At 45.3% G+C, this 17,961-nt stretch overlaps 1 protein-coding gene across 1 annotated transcript in view; it reads left to right on the top strand.

Moving 5' to 3' along the window:
- Positions 1-6,824, top strand: part of CLPB (ClpB family mitochondrial disaggregase) — a 143,114-nt gene extending 136,290 nt beyond the window's left edge. The window contains exons 12-16 of the mRNA XM_055423598.2: positions 4,686-4,842; positions 5,601-5,674; positions 5,843-5,962; positions 6,052-6,156; positions 6,518-6,824. Of these exons, the coding sequence (XP_055279573.2) occupies positions 4,686-4,842; positions 5,601-5,674; positions 5,843-5,962; positions 6,052-6,156; positions 6,518-6,766 (705 nt within the window). The 3' untranslated portion in view covers positions 6,767-6,824. The remainder of the gene's footprint in view (positions 1-4,685; positions 4,843-5,600; positions 5,675-5,842; positions 5,963-6,051; positions 6,157-6,517) is intronic.
- The last annotated feature ends 11,137 nt before the right edge of the window (positions 6,825-17,961 follow it).

The raw sequence follows: 17,961 nt of genomic DNA, 5'->3' as shown, positions 1-17,961 counted from the left end.
CTTAAATAATAACTCCCAGACACCTAGTCTCTCTCCAGGCATTCTCAGAGCCCACAGCACCGGGGGAAACACCCCGTCCACTAACTTAATTCAGTATGTTAGGGTTGGCAGTAGACACTTTGTGTGCAGGTGCAGAGAGGCGTGAGGCAGCCTGCTCCATCCAGAGGACTACAGCCTTTCAGTAACTGCCCGACTGCAGAGGGAAGGTGAGAGCAGAATGGTGGAGGTAGATGGATGAGATAGACGGGCAGATTAGAATGCCAGGCAAAGGAGTGTGGATTTATTTGTTGGAGAGTTTATGCAGATGACACCACCCTTACGGCAGAAAGTGAAGAGGAACTAAAAAGCCTCTTGATGAAAGTGAAAGAGGAGAGTGAAAAAGTTGGCTTGAAGCTCAACATTCAGAAAACAAAGATCATGGCATCTGGTCCCATCACTTCATGAGAAATAGATGGGGAAACAGTGGAAACAGTGTCAGACTTTTATTTTTGGGGGCCCCAAAATTACTGCAGATGCTGATTGCAGCCATGAAATTAAAAGACACTTACTCCTTGGAAGGAAAGTTATGACCAACCTCGACAGCATATTAAAAAACAGAGACATTACTTGCCAACCAGGGTCCGTCTAGTCAAGGCTATGGTTTTTCCAGTGGTAATGTATGGATGTGAGAGTTGGACTGTAAAGAAAGCTGATCGCCGAAGAATTGATGCTTTTGAACTGTGGTGTTGGAGAAGACTCTTGAGAGTCCCTTGGACTGCGAGGAGATCCAGCCAGTCCATTCTAAAGGAGATCAGTCCTGGGTGTTCATTGGAAGGACTGATGCTAAAGCTGAAACTGCAATACTTTGGCCACCTCATGCGACGAGTTGACTCACTGGAAAAGACTCTTGACACTGGGAGGGATTGGGGGCGGTAGGAGAAGGGGACAACAGAGAATGAGATGGCTGGATGGCATCACCGACTCGATGGACATGGGTTTGAGTGAACTCCGGGAGTTGGTGATGGACAGGGAGGCCTGGAGTGCTGTGATTCATGGGGTCACAAAGAGTCGGACATGACTGAGCGACTGAACTGAACTGAACTGAAGAAGCCTTCAAAGACTTTGGGCAAGAGAAAAGCATGATTGGATTTCCCTTTTATAAAGCTCCTGTAGGCAGCAGTGAGCAAATGGACTAGAAGAAAGAAGAGGGACCATCCAGGAGTCTGTTGAAGAGTCCAAGTGAGGGCTGGGGAGACCTGCTCAACAGCAGGGCCATTGGATGGAGAGAACTCCCAAGTGAGGAGACAGGGAGGGGACAAGGGTGACCAGTGGAAGCGTCTCTGGCCTGGTGACCCATGGGTTCTGCTGCTGTCAGCTGAGGCAGGGAACACAGGCGGGTGAGCAACAGATTGAGGAAGGTGAGGAGCTAAGGTTTAGAAGTGTTGAAAATGAAATGCCTGGGATACAGCCAGGTGGAGATGCCCAGGAAGTTGTTTGTCTGGAGTGCAAGAGAGGTCTGCACCGGAAGTAGACTCAGGAGTGCTTCAGCACAGAGAGAGTAACAGAAGCCACAGGAGTGGACGAGCTCACTCACCTGGTAAGAGTCTGGTGAGAGGAGAAGAGCCTGGCAACCTCTCCGCAAAGACCCAGAGAGGGAGTCGCCAGAGAGTAGGAGGCAAACAAGAAGAGTGTGGCTCAGTGCAGGCGGGCAGAGGGGACACAGGCAGAACAGACACAGCCCCTGCCTCAGTGCTCGGGAGTGAGGGGGAGATGGGCAGCAAAAAACATCAGCCACTGTGGTGAGTGCTGCCCTAGGGTCAGTAGGACTAAGGGGCATAGAGAGGCGCGCCCCCCCACCCCAGATCCACCCATCCCAGATCTCCCAAGCTTAGGCCCAGAAAAGCAGGAGCTGATGCAGCTCACTTCCCAGTTGACCTCAGACCTACAGCACAGGGCAGAAGTCCCAGTAACCCCACTCTCTGCTCCTCCCTTCAAGGACAGAAATGGGGGGCCGGTGGGGGAGCAGCCCCTGTGACCCTGCAGTGAGCATTCACACCTCACCCGCATGCTTGCACTCCAGTTGGGAGGCGGGTCAGCCACAGCTCCCTCTTTGGGACACATTTTATTGCCAGGGACTCTGAGGAGGAGGTGCAAACACTGAAAGTCACCCTTGGGTCAGTCATGCACTGCACCTGCTCCCCTTGCCCACCCGGGACCCATCCGCAGGCCCCTTTATGAGCAGAGCTTTGATCTCTCAGAACGAAATGGCCACTGGTTATTGCTCTGGCCAGTACAGCCATGTGTGTGCTCAGTCCTCAGGGATGAGCACTGCGAACACAGCGGGGTCATCCGCGCGCACTTGGGTGCATCACGCACACATGCAAACCTGGTCCCCAAACTAGAATTGCCCTCAGTGGATCTGTCGTGTTGTAACTCGTAAGCAGGGGGTGAAGTGAGCTAATGGCCAAGCTCAGGGACATCTGCTTGTACCCTTCCTTCTCCTCTTCCCACTCAAGGCTGGGACAGGGGAGTGACCAGAACTGGATCTCAAGGCTCCCTTTGAATAGACACCCTTGGAGCTAACACTTCCTGAGAGGCCTGTGCCATGGGCCAGCGTAAAGTGAGGCAGGAAAGCACTTGGTACCATGCCCAGAACACAGTAGGTGCTCAATTAATGCACATGCCTTTCTTTTTTACCTCTGTGAGCTAGGGCTAGTCTGCCTTTGCATCTGCTTTAGAAGCAAGGGCTGACCTTGAGTGAGGCCCTGGCCTCCAAGGAAAGGAACGTGCTTAAGAAGGAATGGTTGCCTGAGGCCGGGGCAGGGCCCAGCATCACTGGCTCGGGCAGGCCCCCGCAGGCTGCCAGTGGCCTTTCCCTTGAGCCATGTTCTCAGAATTGGCAGGAGCTATGTTTTATCTGCAACCCAGGTGAATTCCCAAGAAGGTCTACCTCTCCCCACATCTGACCCAGTAGCTTCTCTCCAGTCAGGATCAAAGGATGCAAACTGAATTTAGAAGAACTCTGAGAAGTTTTTATTTAGGAAAGAAAATTTCATGGAAAAACTTTGAGAAGTTTTTATATAGGAAGAAAATTTCATGAAGACTGTTGGTGTGGCCCCAGGAGCCTGGTGTGCAGTGAAAGACAGGGGTGCTGGGGTCAGACCGTTCAGTAGAGTCTCAGCTGGACTGTGTTCCAGCTGTGAGACCTTGTACAAACTAAGCTCTTGGAGCCTTAGTTTCTTTGTAGGGGCGGTGAGGATTCAAACAGTCTGCAAGCAAGTGCTGAGGACTGCTCTATGCCAGGCATGTTCTAAGACCCGGTGAGAACAAGACCCAGCCCCTGCCCTCACAGAAGACACTAAGCAGGGCCCCGGGGGTGGGCGTGGATGTGCCCATCACATCAGACTCCATCAGTTCCTCTCAGCAGTGCACTGATTATTGCTTTTACATGTCATTGTTGTTCTTTAGTTGCTTAGTCATGTCCAACACTTTTGCAACCCTGTGGACTGTAGCCCACCAGGCTCCTCTGTCCATGGGATTTCCCAGGCAAGAATACTCCAGTGGGTTGCCATTTTCTTTCCAAGGGATCTTCCCAACCCAAATCAAACTCATATCTCCTGTGTTGGCAGGCAGATTCTTTACCACTGAGCCACTAGGAAAGCCCCTGTGCTTCTTTACAAATGACTGCAAAGTGCTGTTGTACCATGGGAGCCTTGAGGTTTGCTGAGTGGGCGGAGTTCCTTGCCCTTAAGCTGAACGGCCCCAGACAACTACACTTTTCTAGTTCTTCTGTCTCTTCCCTATACTATTGCCCCTTTTCTCTTTCCTTGGTGCATTTGAGTCTAGTAAAGATTGTTTCTTCTGTGTCACTTCTAGAAAAAAACAAAAAATTCCAAGGCAACTTCCCACAGTGATTAAAGGAAGAACATTATTTTTATCCTAGGCCAGAGGATGGCTCCAAAGATGCAGAGATTATACCTGTTTCAGTTCATTTATCTGGTCTTCACAGTGGCCCTGTAGAATACGCTCTGACCTCCTATAGCAGCCTGCTGCTACTGCTAAGTCACTTCAGTCGTGTCCGACTCTGTGTGACCCCATAGACGGAAGCCCACCAGGCTCCCCCGTCCCTGGGATTCTCCAGGCAAGAACACTGGAGTGGGTTGCCATTTCCTTCTCCAATGTGTGTAAGTGAAAAGTGAAAGTGAAGTCGCTCAGTCGTGTCCGACCCATAGCGACCCCATGGACTGCAGCCTACCAGGCTCCTCCATCCATGGGATTTTCTAGGCAAGAGTACTGGAGTGGCTTGCCATTGCCTTCTCCGCCTATAGCAGCCTAGCCTTCCCTTTATCATAATGCATAACCACTGAATTCTGACTGCTGGTTTCCTGGCCTCTCTCCTCTAGACTGGTGCGTGTCAGGCTCAGTGAGTCCCCAGTGCCCCAATACAGAGCTCCACCCACAGCAGGCCTCCAGGAGAGTGTGTCAGGCTGGCTTCTGGGTGCCCCAAGAGATGCCAGGCAGCAGAGGCAGTCTCACCTGGTGGCTCTCCCAGCAGGTGAGCACTGCAACCGAGGCGTGAGAACAGTGCTCAGAGACCCCAGAGGAGGGAGCACTGACTGCCAGGGGGAGAGGGTTCTGGAGAGACCTCCTGGAAGAGATGCCCAGCCTTACCGCTCCCTGACCATGCAGTTGCTGTTCCTTCCCAGGGCCGGCTGACAGATGGAAAAGGCAAGACCATCGACTGCAAGGACGCCATCTTCATCATGACCTCGAACGTGGCCAGCGATGAGATAGCAGAGCATGCGCTGCAGCTGAGGCAGGAAGCTTTGGAGATGAGCCATAACCGGATCGCCGAGAACCTTGGTATGGCATGTGGCCCACGCTCTCTGGGCAAACAGTCAAGTGGCACGGCTGCCACACTGCTCCGGGGGGAAGGATGGCATTGCGGTCCCAGGGTCAGATGAAGGTCCTGGCTGGCATCTCTCCCTCACTAGCCCTGACTAGTCACCAAGCACCCAACTAGATAGTGGAGGGAGGCCAACGGACAGTGCCCCTACTTCCTCAAGAAAGCCCCAGGCCTCTCAGGTGACAGGAGGGCTCCAGACAGAGGAAGGGACAGAGCCCCCCCAAGGTGTGGGGCCAGGAAGAGGCCAGGGTCTCAGGGCACTGAAGGGATGTGCATTTAACAGGGAGGGACACTTTGGTGCAGCAAGGGGATGGCAGGTCAGAAACCTGGAGGTGGGCACGGGTGGGCCCTGGAAAGCTGGAACGGGGAGTGTGTCAGGGTGGACACTGCATCTGTCAGCCTTCTGTCTGGGATTGAACTCTCCAGCCCCCTTCTTACAACTCGGGACTCAAGTCTTGGTCCTGACTCTTCTCCTCTCCCCTCGCCTCCTTCATACAATTCCTACCATACATGAGCACTAGAAGGGCCTGGAAAGTACGCAGTCCAGTCCTCTGTGCAGGTGACGAGAAGGCCGAAGCCCAGAGGGCCTGAGATGTTGACCAGGATCACACAGACTGTCAGGGGCAAGACCAGGCTCTTTTCATGGAGCCAAGGTGCAGCACAGCTCCCAGAGGTCCCAGGTGTAGGGAGCAGGCCTTTGTTTCTGTCTCCACAGGGGATGTCCAGATCAGTGACAAGATCACCATCTCAAAGAACTTCAAGGAAAACGTGATTCGCCCCATCCTAAAAGTAAGAGTTCCTTGTCCTTCTTGCTGGAGCCTCAAGTTGGAGGGGATCACCTTAGCCATCGTGAAGATGTGGAAGCCCTCCCACCCCTATCTTCCCCAGTAGGGTCCACTAGTTCCTTTACCCATTCTGGGTCACTAAGCTTACCTTATCCCTAACCTGGCCCTGCAGGCTCACTTCCGGAGAGATGAGTTTCTGGGACGAATCAATGAGATCGTCTACTTCCTCCCCTTCTGCCACTCGGAGCTCATCCAACTCGTCAACAAGGAGTTGAACTTCTGGGCCAAGAGAGTAAGAGCAGGGACTGCCCATGGTTGGGGGCGGAACATCTAGAAAGCCCTGGGCCACATGCAGACATTCTGCTGTCTGACCTGTCCCAGGCCAAACAAAGGCACAACATCACACTGCTCTGGGACCGTGAGGTGGCAGACGTGTTGGTTGAAGGCTACAACGTGCACTATGGCGCCCGCTCCATCAAGCATGAGGTGAGCCCTGAGAGAAGTGAGGCACCTCCACACCTCCCTCCCTGGTGCCCCTGGACCCATTCGCTGGGCTCCCAGCCTGCAGGCAGGCTGGGGTTGTCCTTACCCAGAGCAGACACCCCTTCAGAACCAAAAACAATATAATCAAGTAAAACCCCTTTCCAGGAGGGTAAATGAGTTTGAACCCCTACCAGCGTCAGGAAACTGGGGCTGGGAACCTCAGAAACTGACAGTACTGACTTGTTAGTCCTGCACGCTCGTGTTGTTAGCTCTTTGCAGATGAAAAAACTGAAGCTTTGAGTAAATACTTTCCCAGGCCACAAGTGACAGAGCTGGTGACGACAGCTTCCCCTACTGCCTGCAGGTGGAGCGCCGTGTGGTGAACCAGCTGGCGGCTGCCTATGAGCAGGACCTGCTGCCGGGAGGCTGCACCCTGCGCATCACTGTGGAGGACTCGGACAAGCAGCTGCTCAAGAGTCCTGAACTGCCCTCACCCCAGGCCGAGAGGCGTCCCCCCAAGCTGCGGTTGGAGATCATCGATAAGGACAGCAAGACCCACAAATTGGACATCCAGGCGCCACTCCACCCTGAGAAGGTGTGCCACACCCTCTAGCGTCTACCTACCTGCCCATACATGCCCTCAACACCTAATAAAGCCCCCTTGGCTGTGACTTGGTGACCGACCTACCTTCCCCTCCTGCTTCTCACCCCTCTCCATCTAGCCTAAGGCCTGTTACCTCCTCACAGCCCCTGGAAGATGCCTTCTCAGCCCCACCCTAGCCCCTTCGTTGTGGGCCCCATGTGTGCTCTCAGGTCTCTGGGAGGGGAGCTGCTCCTCTGTCCGCTTTATGGCAGGGAGAAGAGGGAGGTCCCTCATCTCTGTCCTTCAGCGTGATCCTCATGTCCCAGAGCCTCTGAAACTTTATCATGTTTTCTGGAAACTCAGAAGTATGGCAGCTGAGAACAGATCTGGCTGGAAGAAGACAGGGACCAGGCTGTGACCTGCTACCCTCTGCTGGCTCTCATGCTACTGAGTCCCCAGAATGTCTCCACAGGGAGCAGAGAAGTCAGAGGCCCAGACACAGAGCTTCTGCATTTAAGCCATTGCTTCCTCTTTCCCATGCCCTAGAATTCCAAGGGGAAGGGACTCTCAGAACCCTTCCCCCTTCCACTGACGTGTCACAGATACTATTCCTCCCTGCCCCACGTTCAGGGGTCACACCAGACCATGTCTCTCCAGCTTTGGAACTCGGTCAGCATAGGGCATCTTTAGGAAGAAGGCTGAGTACTACCCTACCCCACACAGAGCCTGGACAGAAGCACCAAATGACCAAGCAAGCTTAACTCTGTGGGGCCTCCTGCAGGAGACCAGCAACATAGACAATGGAGAACTGTAGCGGGAGGGATCCTTGGGTCGGGCTGTACCCAGATGGCCATGGAGTCTGCCTCAGCCCCGTCTATACCATGGCCCTAGCTAAGTTAACACGGGATTGACAGCTCCTTCATGCAGTCTGCATGTTAGTCACTAAGCAGAGGACTGCACACCATCCCCCAAGGCTTTCCACACACCAGGCATGTTCGGCCTCAGCTTAATTAGCAGGGCACAGCAAGGATTGGTACATCCATCCTTGGGAACCATCTGCATTAGCCACCATTGAGGACCATGCCATCAGCCTCCCCTGAAGGCCATTTTGGAAACCCTCCTTTGGTGTCAGAAAGTCTCTTCCAGGAAGCAGAAAATGGGGACAGGAATCACAGTCCCTCGGGTGATGGAGGAATATCATGACACAGTGGGGGGCAGCCGGAAGCTGGAACATGGGCTCCAGCAGATGCTGCAGCAGGCACCATCCAGCCCCTCAAGGAGCTGTCTGCCGCTTTGTACCTCAGCGACTGCCATTCTTTATTAGTAACAGGTTTTCTTTTTGTTTTTTTTTTTTACTTCTGTTCTGAAATAATTTTAGACTTACAGGAAATTACCACAGTAGTAGAGTTCCATGCACCCTTCACCAACTTCACCAACCATCTGTTAAAAATTATTAAATTATAATTATTAAAACCAGGAAATTAACATGATATGGTACTACTAGCTAATCTCTCGGCATTCAGATTTTGCCATTTTTCTCACTGATGTCCTTTTCCTGGTCCAGAGTCCAGTCGAGGATCCCATGTTGCATCTTATGTGTTTCCTTTATCTCCTTCAACCTGTGACAGTTCCTCCATCCTTCTTTGTCTTTTATGACCTTGACACTTTTGAAACCTCCAGGTCAGTTAAATTTGTAGTTCAGTTCAGTCGCTCAGTCGTGTCCAACTCCCTGCAACCCCATGAATCACAGCACGCCAGGCCTCCCTGTCCATCACCAACTCCCGGAGTTCACTCAAACTCATGTCCATCGAGTCGGTGATGCCATCCAGCCATCTCATTCTCTGTCATCCCCGTCTCCTCCCACCCCCAATCCCTCCTAGCATCAGACTCTTTTCCAGTGAGTCAACTCGTCGCATGAGGTGGAAAAGTATTGGAGTTTCAGCTTTAGCATAAGTCCTTCCAGTGATCTCCTCTAGAATGGACTGGTTGGATCTCCCTGCAGTCCAAGGGACTCTCAAGGGTCTTCTCCAGCACCACAGTTCAAAAGCATCAATTCTTCGGCAATCAGCTTTCTTCACAGTCCAACTCTCACATCCATACATGACCACGGGAAAAAAGTCTGACACTGTTTCCACTGTTTCCCCATCTATTTCCCATGAAGTGATGGGACCAGATGCCATGATCTTCGTTTTCTGAATGTTGAGCTTCAAGCCAAACTTTTCACTCTCCTCTTTCACTTTCATCAAGAGGCTTTTTAAAGTTCCTCTTCACTTTCTGCCATAAGGGTGGTGTCATCTGCATATCTGAGGTTATTGATATTTCTCCCGGCAATCTTGATTCCAGCTCGTGCTTCCAGTCCAGCGTTCCTCATGATGTACTCTGCATATAAGTTAAATAAGCAGGGTGACAATATACAGCCTTGACGTACTCCTTTTCCTATTTGGAACCAGTCTGTTATTCCATGACCAGTTCTAACTGTTGCTTCCTGACCTGCATACACGTTTCTTAAGAGGCAGGTCGGGTGGTCTGGTATTCCCATCTCTTTCAGAATGTTCCACAGTTTATTGTGATCCACACAGTCAAAGGCTTTGGCATAGTCAATGAAGCAGAAATAGATGTTTTTCTAGAACTCTCTTGCTTTCTCCATGCAGCGGATGTTGGCTATTTGATCTCTGGTTCCTCTGCCTTTTCTAAAACCAGCTTGAACATCTGGAAGTTCACGGTTCACATATTGCTGAAGCCTGGCTTGAGAATTTTGAGCATGACTTTACTAGCGTGTGAGATGAGTGCAATTGTGCGGTAGTTTGAGCATTCTTTGGCATTGCCTTTCTTTGGGATTGGAATGAAGACTGACCTTTTCCAGTCCTGTGACCACTGCTGAGTTTTCCAAATTTGCTGGCATATTGAGTGCAGCACTTTCACAGCATCATCTTCCAGGATTTGAAATAGCTCAATTGGAATTCCATCACCTCCACTAGCTTTGTTCATAGTGATGCTTTCTAAGGCCCACTTGACTTCACATTCCAAGATGTCTGGCTCCAGGTGAGTGATCATGCCATCGTGATTATCTTCATCGTGAAGATCTTTTTTGTACAGTTCTTCTGTGTATTCTTGCCACCTCTTCTTAATATCTTCTGCTTCTGTTAGGTCCATACCATTTCTGTCCTTTATCGAGCTCATCTTTGCATGAAATGTTCCCTTGATATCTTTAATTTTCTTGAAAAGATCTCTTGTTTTTCCTATTCTGTTGTTTTCCTCTATTTCTTTGCATTGATCACTGAGGAAGGCTTTCTTATCTCTCCTTGCTATTCTTTGGAACTCTGCATTCAGATGCTTATATCTTTCCTTTTCTCCTTTGCTTTTCGCTTCTCTTCTTTTCACAGCTATTTGTAAGGCCTCCTCAGACAGCCATTTTGCTTTTTTGCATTTCTTTTCCATGGGGATGGTCTTGGTCCCTTTCTCCTGTACAGTGTCATGAACGTCCGTCCAGAGTTCATCAGGCACTCTATCAGATCTAGACCCTTAAATCTATTTCTTACTTCCACTGTATAATCATAAGGGATTTGATTTAGGTCATATCTGAAAGGTCTAGTGGTTTTCCCTACTTTCTTCAATTTAAGTCTGAATTTGGCAATAAGGAGTTCATAATCTGAGCCAAGTCAGCTCCCGGTCTTGTTTTTGCTGACTGTATAGAGCTTCTCCATCTTTGCCTGCGAAGAATATAATCAATCTGATTTCGGTATTGACCATCTGGTGATGTCCATGTGTAGAGTTTGTTAATTTGGGTTTGTCAGCTGTTTTCACATGCTAGATTGAGGGTTTCCATCTTGGGCAAGACTAGCCCTCAAGTGAACCCACTCCAGTGTTCTTGCCTGGAGAATCCCAGGGATGGGGGAGCCTGGTGGGCTTCCGTCTATGGGGTCACACAGAGTCGGACACGACTGAAGTGACTTAGCAGCAGCAGCAGCAGCTCTCAAGTGATGCTGTGCCCATCCTTATAACTCAGAGCAGGTAATACATGCTGAGGTTGTGTTTACCGGTTTCTCCACTATAAGATTACTAATTTTCCCTTTGAAATGAATAAGAATCTCATGGAAAGATAGAAACTGTACAGATGTCTTATTTATCCATAGAATTTTGCCCATTGATTTTAGCATCCATCATGTAAATGTAAACGTGTTAGTCACTCAGTCGTGTCCGACTCTTTGTGACCCCATGGACTATAGCCCGCCAGGTTCCTATGTCCTTGGGATTCTCCAAGCAAGAATACTGGAGTGGGTTGCCATTTCCTTCTCCAGGGGATCTTCCCAACCGGTTCTTGCTTTTAACAAACATTAATGTTATATTTGCCTAATGATGACATTGTTTTCTTATTCCATCTATATGTATCAATTGGTATTCTTCTGTAATGAACAGCTGTCTCTTCTCTAATTTATTTATTCAATAATTTACCTATAAGTAAAAATAATGAATATTTGTTTTAGTCTTTGGGTTGTAGCCTATTAATAATACTAATAGAGTTTATTTCATTGCTCATATGGCCTACGTTTGGCCATTGGGAGCTCTTAAGTTGGCTCCTGTTGTTTCAGTGTTGCCCCATCATTTTTTTAGTATTACCTTATTCTCTGGCACCACAAGGTATTCCAGGGTACACTTTTCTTGTCGCAGCCCTGACTTCAGCCATTTCTCTAAGCAACTCCTGATTCCTCTTATTTGAGAATGGTACTTATAAACCAGGGTGGTATATTCACTGCTCCTGGAGTGTCATTGCTTCTAGGCCTTTTCAGCTCACAAAGCTCGGAAATAAATATATGTGTATATGTTAACACATGTATCACACACGACTGAACTTATTACTGTATCTGTCCTGTATATTATTAAAACCATGAGTCCATATCGATGCCTACAGTTCAAACTCAATACCACAGGGCCTGTGACTTGCCATTCTTATTAGCACTTTACTATTCGTTCTCTTCTTCTTCCTCTCCTGCTATCTCTTTCTTCTCTCATTCTATTTTCTGTTCAGACTCCCATAGAGGCTCTAATTAAGTCAGTCCGTGACCATCCTATATGGAGCACTCCTGTTGGATAAAGTTCTTATGCCCAGCTGTCAGTCAGCTGTGGCCAGGACCTGCAGACATATAACTGAAAACCAGATAGCTTTTATACAGGAAAACCCAATGACCACCTTTCTAAGGAGAATTAGGGACAGAGGAGACCCTCCGATTCTGAGAAGCTTGAGTGTCACGTCTGGAGACTCAGCTAGACCTTGTGGGTGATGTTGGACCCCTGTCTTAAACTTTCACAGCATCCTCGACAGCACTCAGCTCAGTTGCAGTACTTGTTCTGTGTTCACCTTTGTCATTAGAGTGTAAGATCCACAAGGGCAGATACCCAGTTCTACTCACTGTCCTGTTTATAGAAGCTGGCACAGAGCCATCACATGATGGATGCTCTAGGTGTTTGGATGGATGGGTGGGCCCTGCAGCAAGCACAGATCTTCACAGTGAGGCCCAGGACGCAACAGTATCCTGTGTTTACGGAGCGAACATTCGTCATGTGCTTGTGGCCAGGCAGCAGAACTTGAGTGGATAGGGCAAAGTAAGACCCCAGATACCTAAATGAGTATCTAGAAATACATGAGGCAGGACTTGGAAGTGAAATATCTTTATTGTTCAAAAGGAAAAATTCAAAGGTGCATAGTGATTGTTTAGGAATTTAGAGGAAAAAAAAATTTAAACCATAGGAGAAAAGATAAAACCTGAAGTTAAATAGGAATCAAAAAAAAAAAGATAAGTAGAAAATGATTCTTTTTGAAAACACCAATAAAATAGATAAAATCTTCTCAGCCTGATAAAGGGGAAAAGCGGAGGGGGATGAGATAAGACATCATATATGGAAGAGTTTTTAAATAATTTTAGGATAAGTCAGTGGCCACAATTTTGAAAACAGAGCAGATCATTTCCCAGAAAATACTGACCCAAGATATAGTTTGAATAAGCCAATTAATTACCAAAAGAAATTGGAAAAGTGATTACAATTTTATCCTTTTAAAAGATTCCTCTTTAAACATTTTATTTGAAATTTATATGGAAAAGTATACAAATCACAGTTAAGCAATTCAACAAGTTATCACAAAGTTAATAACACTGTAGCCATCGCCTAGCCCAAAAAATAGGTCAGTATGATTTTTAATTACTATATAAACTGCTTCAGATCATTGGAAAATATTAAAAGATGCTCAGTTGATTTTTAAAGTGCAGTGTAGTACTAATACTCAAACCCGATAATCTGCCAAAAAAGAATGCCATAGCATAATCTCATATATGATTATAAGTGCAAAATTCCACATAAAATTAAGTTGAACTTTACAACATGATTACATAAGGTTTATTTCAGCAATACAAGCTTCTATATCAGGAAATTTACTAATATAATCCAACATATTAATCTAAAGAACATGAATATTATTTAAATATAGATTAACATTTTCTTATTTTGATATTATTTCTTATGAAGCTATCCTTGTTTTTAGAAAATATACATTGAAATATTTAAAGATAAAGACAATTGGCAAATGTTTCAAGAAACTAAATTATACACACATACATACATATGTATACAAGTGTGTGTGCTAAGTCGTTCAGTCGTTTCCAACTCTTTGGAAACGAATATAGCCTGCCAGACTCCTCTGTCCATGGAATTTTCCAGGCAAGAATACTAGAATAGGTTTCCATTCCCTTCACCAGGGGATCTTCCTGATCCAAGGATCAAACCCAAGTCTCCTGCATGGGCAGCCAGATTCTTTACCCCAGAGCCACCTACACTCATAAAAAAATACGGAATGATTAAATACAAGTATTCTCATTGAGGAAATCTGAGTGAAGGGTATACAGGAATTCTTTGAATTGTTTCTGCAACTTTTCTGTAAGTCTAAAATTATTTCAGAATGAAATTTTTTTAATGAAAAACATTTTATCAGTATGTACTGAAAAAGCATTTGACAAGATATTACAGCTTTAAGTATGATTTGATAAACCTCCAAGTAACAGGAAAAGAAACTGTTCATCAAAAACCAATAGTAAAGTCTGAAATAAGAGTCAACATTGATTTGAAAATTCAGAAAATAATTAGGCAAGAAAAGTGAATTATTGAATTATTGGTATTGGAAAATAATAAATTGTTTTTCTGATATGTGACTGTGTGTTTAGGAAATCTAAGAGGCTCTAAGTAAAACCTATTAACATTAATGTGGAAATTTGGTGTCTGAATAAAAGATAAATGTACAAAAATCAATAGCTTTTTTCTATTCCAGCAATAATCAACTAGAAACAACAACAAAAGTATTTCATTAACAGTTGAAATATGTATTTGCTCATATATACATAAAGTAACTCTGGAAGAGAGAATAATTGGATAGAGAGGAAACAGCAATGGAAGGGTAAATTAACTATTTTTTATAATTTTAAATTGAATTTTGAACCTTATTAATGTATTACCTGTTCACATTTATAAAATAATAAGAATAAATTTAACAAAAAAGGAACATCATATCGAAGGGCATAGAACATGATCTGACAAATGAAAAGACATATCAGGTTCTTGGAAAGAACCTATATAATCAATATATAATTCAGAACTACTGTTTTCTGGGTCTAGGAGATACAAGTCGTAGCCTGTCAGTGACTTCAATTCCACCTGGAGAGTGTGCAAACTAGTGCATAAGTAAATGTAACTACTATCTGTATACCCTAAATAGAATCGTAAGAGAATGGAAAGAGATGTGTTGGTATCTGTTTCTGGACTGCAGAGACTCTGTGACCATGGAGAAAAGGAGAAAGTGATAGGAAATGCTAGAGAGGCAAGTATTGTGACTTCACAGTGCCTTAAATGCCATAGTAAGGGAATGAAACAGCCATATTGGTATTTTTAAAAGAACCTTTTCATTGCAGTATGCAAAATGTTTTGGGGTGACTTCTAACCAATAGACAACAGGTAGTCCGAGGCACACTTCCTTCCCACATCAAATACAGAAATATTGAATATTATGTAGCCAAAAAAATTTTGACACACAACTGAACTTGAAACTGAAAATGGGAAGTCCCAAGGTGCCAGAAATGAACGGGAACCCAAAAGTCAGAGGATGTGTGAGTGTCAAGGTCAAAGAGCTCATCGAGACTGGGGACCTACCTATTGGCTGAGTGCTGGGCCTTCACCACTGAAACAGGAGTCTCAAAGGACCACTTCCTTGTGAAATAAAGACCAGAAAAACACAGCTCCTTAACCTGGGGATCAGTAGGGAAATACAAGAAAGCCTAACATCACTCAGGGTTATAAGTAGAAAGACTCATCTACAAACAAACTAATATATTTGCCATTTGTGAGAATGTGGTCCAAATTCACAGTACCCAAGTGTTACTAGAATGTCAAGATGAAAAATTAACAAAAAGCCAGTCCTGGGCTATAGAATCCCTTGGAAGCAAACACAAAACTGTTCAGTAAGGATATTCTTGTAACTAAGTTTTCACAAAGGAACCTTTGGGAAAACAAGTCCTGTTGAAATGAGCATACAGGGAAAACACTCTCAAACAAAGGAGGAGAAGAGAAAGGAAAAAAAAGAAGCAAACCACCATGAAGGAGAAGAAACTTAACAGATGCAACCAGTAGAAGAATCTGTACTCCAAGAATTGTAACAGAAGAATCTGAATTTAAAAGAAGTATGTTTAAAATGTTTAGAGAAAATGGAAAAAAATGTTCAGAGAAGTAAGGGGAAGATTAGAAACCATAAGGCAAAAAGGATGGTATGGTGAACTTGGAAAAAGAACCTTTGTTCTAGGTGGTTTTCTCAGATTTATTTCCGTGTTTTTCACCCCCAACAATTTTCTCTATTAGTGATTTTTGGGCTTCAAAATCACTGCAGATGGTGATTGCAGCCATGAAATTAAAAGACGCTTACTCCTTGGAAGGAAAGTTATGACCAACCTAGACAGCATATTAAAAAGCAGAAATTAGAACTGACCTGGGACAGGGCGAACACCCCTTCAGTGTTGGGTAAGAGGGAAGGTACCAGTGTGTCACCTCCAGGGCCATGATCAGAAATAAGGAATGTACCCTCCATCATAATCCTGGCACTGTTTGCCCACCATCCTCCAAGAGTCATTCCAGTCCAACCCCAGTATGCCTCACAGGTTTGTCACAGTAATTTCAAGAGGTCTGAACCTTAGTGGTCATCTGTACCATCACCTGATCACAGTGTTCCCTTTCCCAACACTTCCCTGTGCCCCTCCAGCTCTTCCTTTGATGAATAACATTTTTTTATATAAGCTTTTTGTTGGAATGTTTGTGCCATCTCTTCACCATTTTGTCGTCATTGTTACTGTAGTATAGTTGAATTACAATATTGTATTTCAGGTGAACAGCAAAGTGATCTGTTTATACCTGTGTATACATTTTTTTCCCCATTCTTTTCCATTGTAGTTTATTACAGGATATTGGATATAGTTCCTTGTGCTATACAGTAAATCCTTGTTGTTTATTTTACACATGGTACTTTGCATTTGTTAATCCCACACTCCAAATTTACCCCTTCCCATGCTTCCACTTTGGTAATCATAAGTTGTTTTCTATGTCTGTGAGTCTGTCTTTATTTTGTAAATAAGTTCATTTGTACTTCTCATACTCTACGTATGAGTGGTATAATATTTATCTCTGCCTGACTTACTTCACTTAGTAAGATAATCTGTAGGCCCATTCATGTTACTGCGAATGACATCACTTCATTCTTTTTTATGGCCGAGTAATATTCAGTTGTATTTATACACCACATCATCTTAATCCATTTCTCTGTTGATGGGCACTTAGGTTTCTTCCATGTTTTGGCTATTGTATACAGTGCTGCTAGAAACATTGGGGTGAGTAAATCTTTTCAAATTAGAGTACGTCTTTTTCAGATGTATGGCCAAGAGTGGGATTGCCGGATCATACGTAGTTCTATTTTTAGTTTCTTAAGAACCCTCCATACTGTTCTCCTTAATGGCAGTATCAATTTACATTCCCACTAACGGTATAGAAGGGTTCCTGTTCTAATAATTAGCAATGTTGAGCACCTTGTCATGTGCCTGTTAGCCATCTGTATGTCTTCTTTGGAGAAATGTCTGTTTGGATCTTCTGCCCATTATTTTTTATGATTTGTGTGTGTGTGTGTTATTGAGTTGTATGAGCTGTTTGTATATTTTGGAAATTAAGCCTTTGTCTGTCACATCATTTGCAAATACCTTCTTCCAGTCCATAGGTTGTCTTTTCATTTTGTGTATGGTTTCCTTTGCTGTGCAAAATCTAATAAGTTTATTAAGTCTGATTTGTTATTTTTGCTTTTATTTCTGTTGCCTGGGAGACCTAAGAAAACATTGCTGTAATTTATGTCAGAGAATGTTTTTCACCTTGACTGTCCCCTGAAGATATTGTTTACTCTGGCTGTCCCTTCAGATGCTTCTTCCCCTGTAGCCCTCTTAGAAGCTGTTTTTAGCATCAGACGCAGCAAGTGAGTCCCCACTGCTTCTCTGCGATTATTGCTCATCCTTCCTCCTAGCTTTTTTTAATTCACCAGGTGACTATTCCAGCCCTTCTGTCATTGCCCTGTCTACTGATCTCTCAACAACTGTCCCTCATACAAGGAAGATCTTAGGCCCCATGTCACTTTATCCCTTCCTCAACACATGCCATCATTCTTGGTGGCTTCAGCTTCCCGTGAATGATTTATCCAAAACCCTACTTTGCTCACACTTAGTGATTTTTTAATGCCCCTGCCCACCTCAGTCACTTGTATCATGGTCACATCTGAATTTTATCAGCAGTAACTGTACTTCCTCCAAAGCCCCCAGCCTTCTCCAGCCAATCTAGTATTCCTAAGTAAATAGAGAACTTTTACAACTCAACAATAAAAAGACAATTTAAAAATAGGAAAAGAGACATCGGAATAGACATTTCTCCAAAGAAGATACACAAATGGCCAATAAGCACATCATTAACTATCAAGGAGATGCAAACCAAAACCATGAGATATTTCTACACATCAACTAGAATGGGTATAATCAAAAAGAAAGACGATAGCAAGTATTGGTTGAGAAAATGTCTAGATAGACAAAAGAGACAGAAAGTAAATTAGTGGTCACCTGGGGCTGAGGGAACAGGGGAATGGGAATGACTGATAGTGGGTACAGGACTTC

This window comes from Moschus berezovskii, chromosome 14, assembly GCF_049115385.1.
Source record: "Moschus berezovskii isolate FMDL1 chromosome 14, NW_MosBer_1.0, whole genome shotgun sequence".
Taxonomy (NCBI): Eukaryota; Metazoa; Chordata; class Mammalia; order Artiodactyla; family Moschidae; genus Moschus; species Moschus berezovskii.
This window is presented reverse-complemented; position numbering and strand designations above follow the sequence as displayed.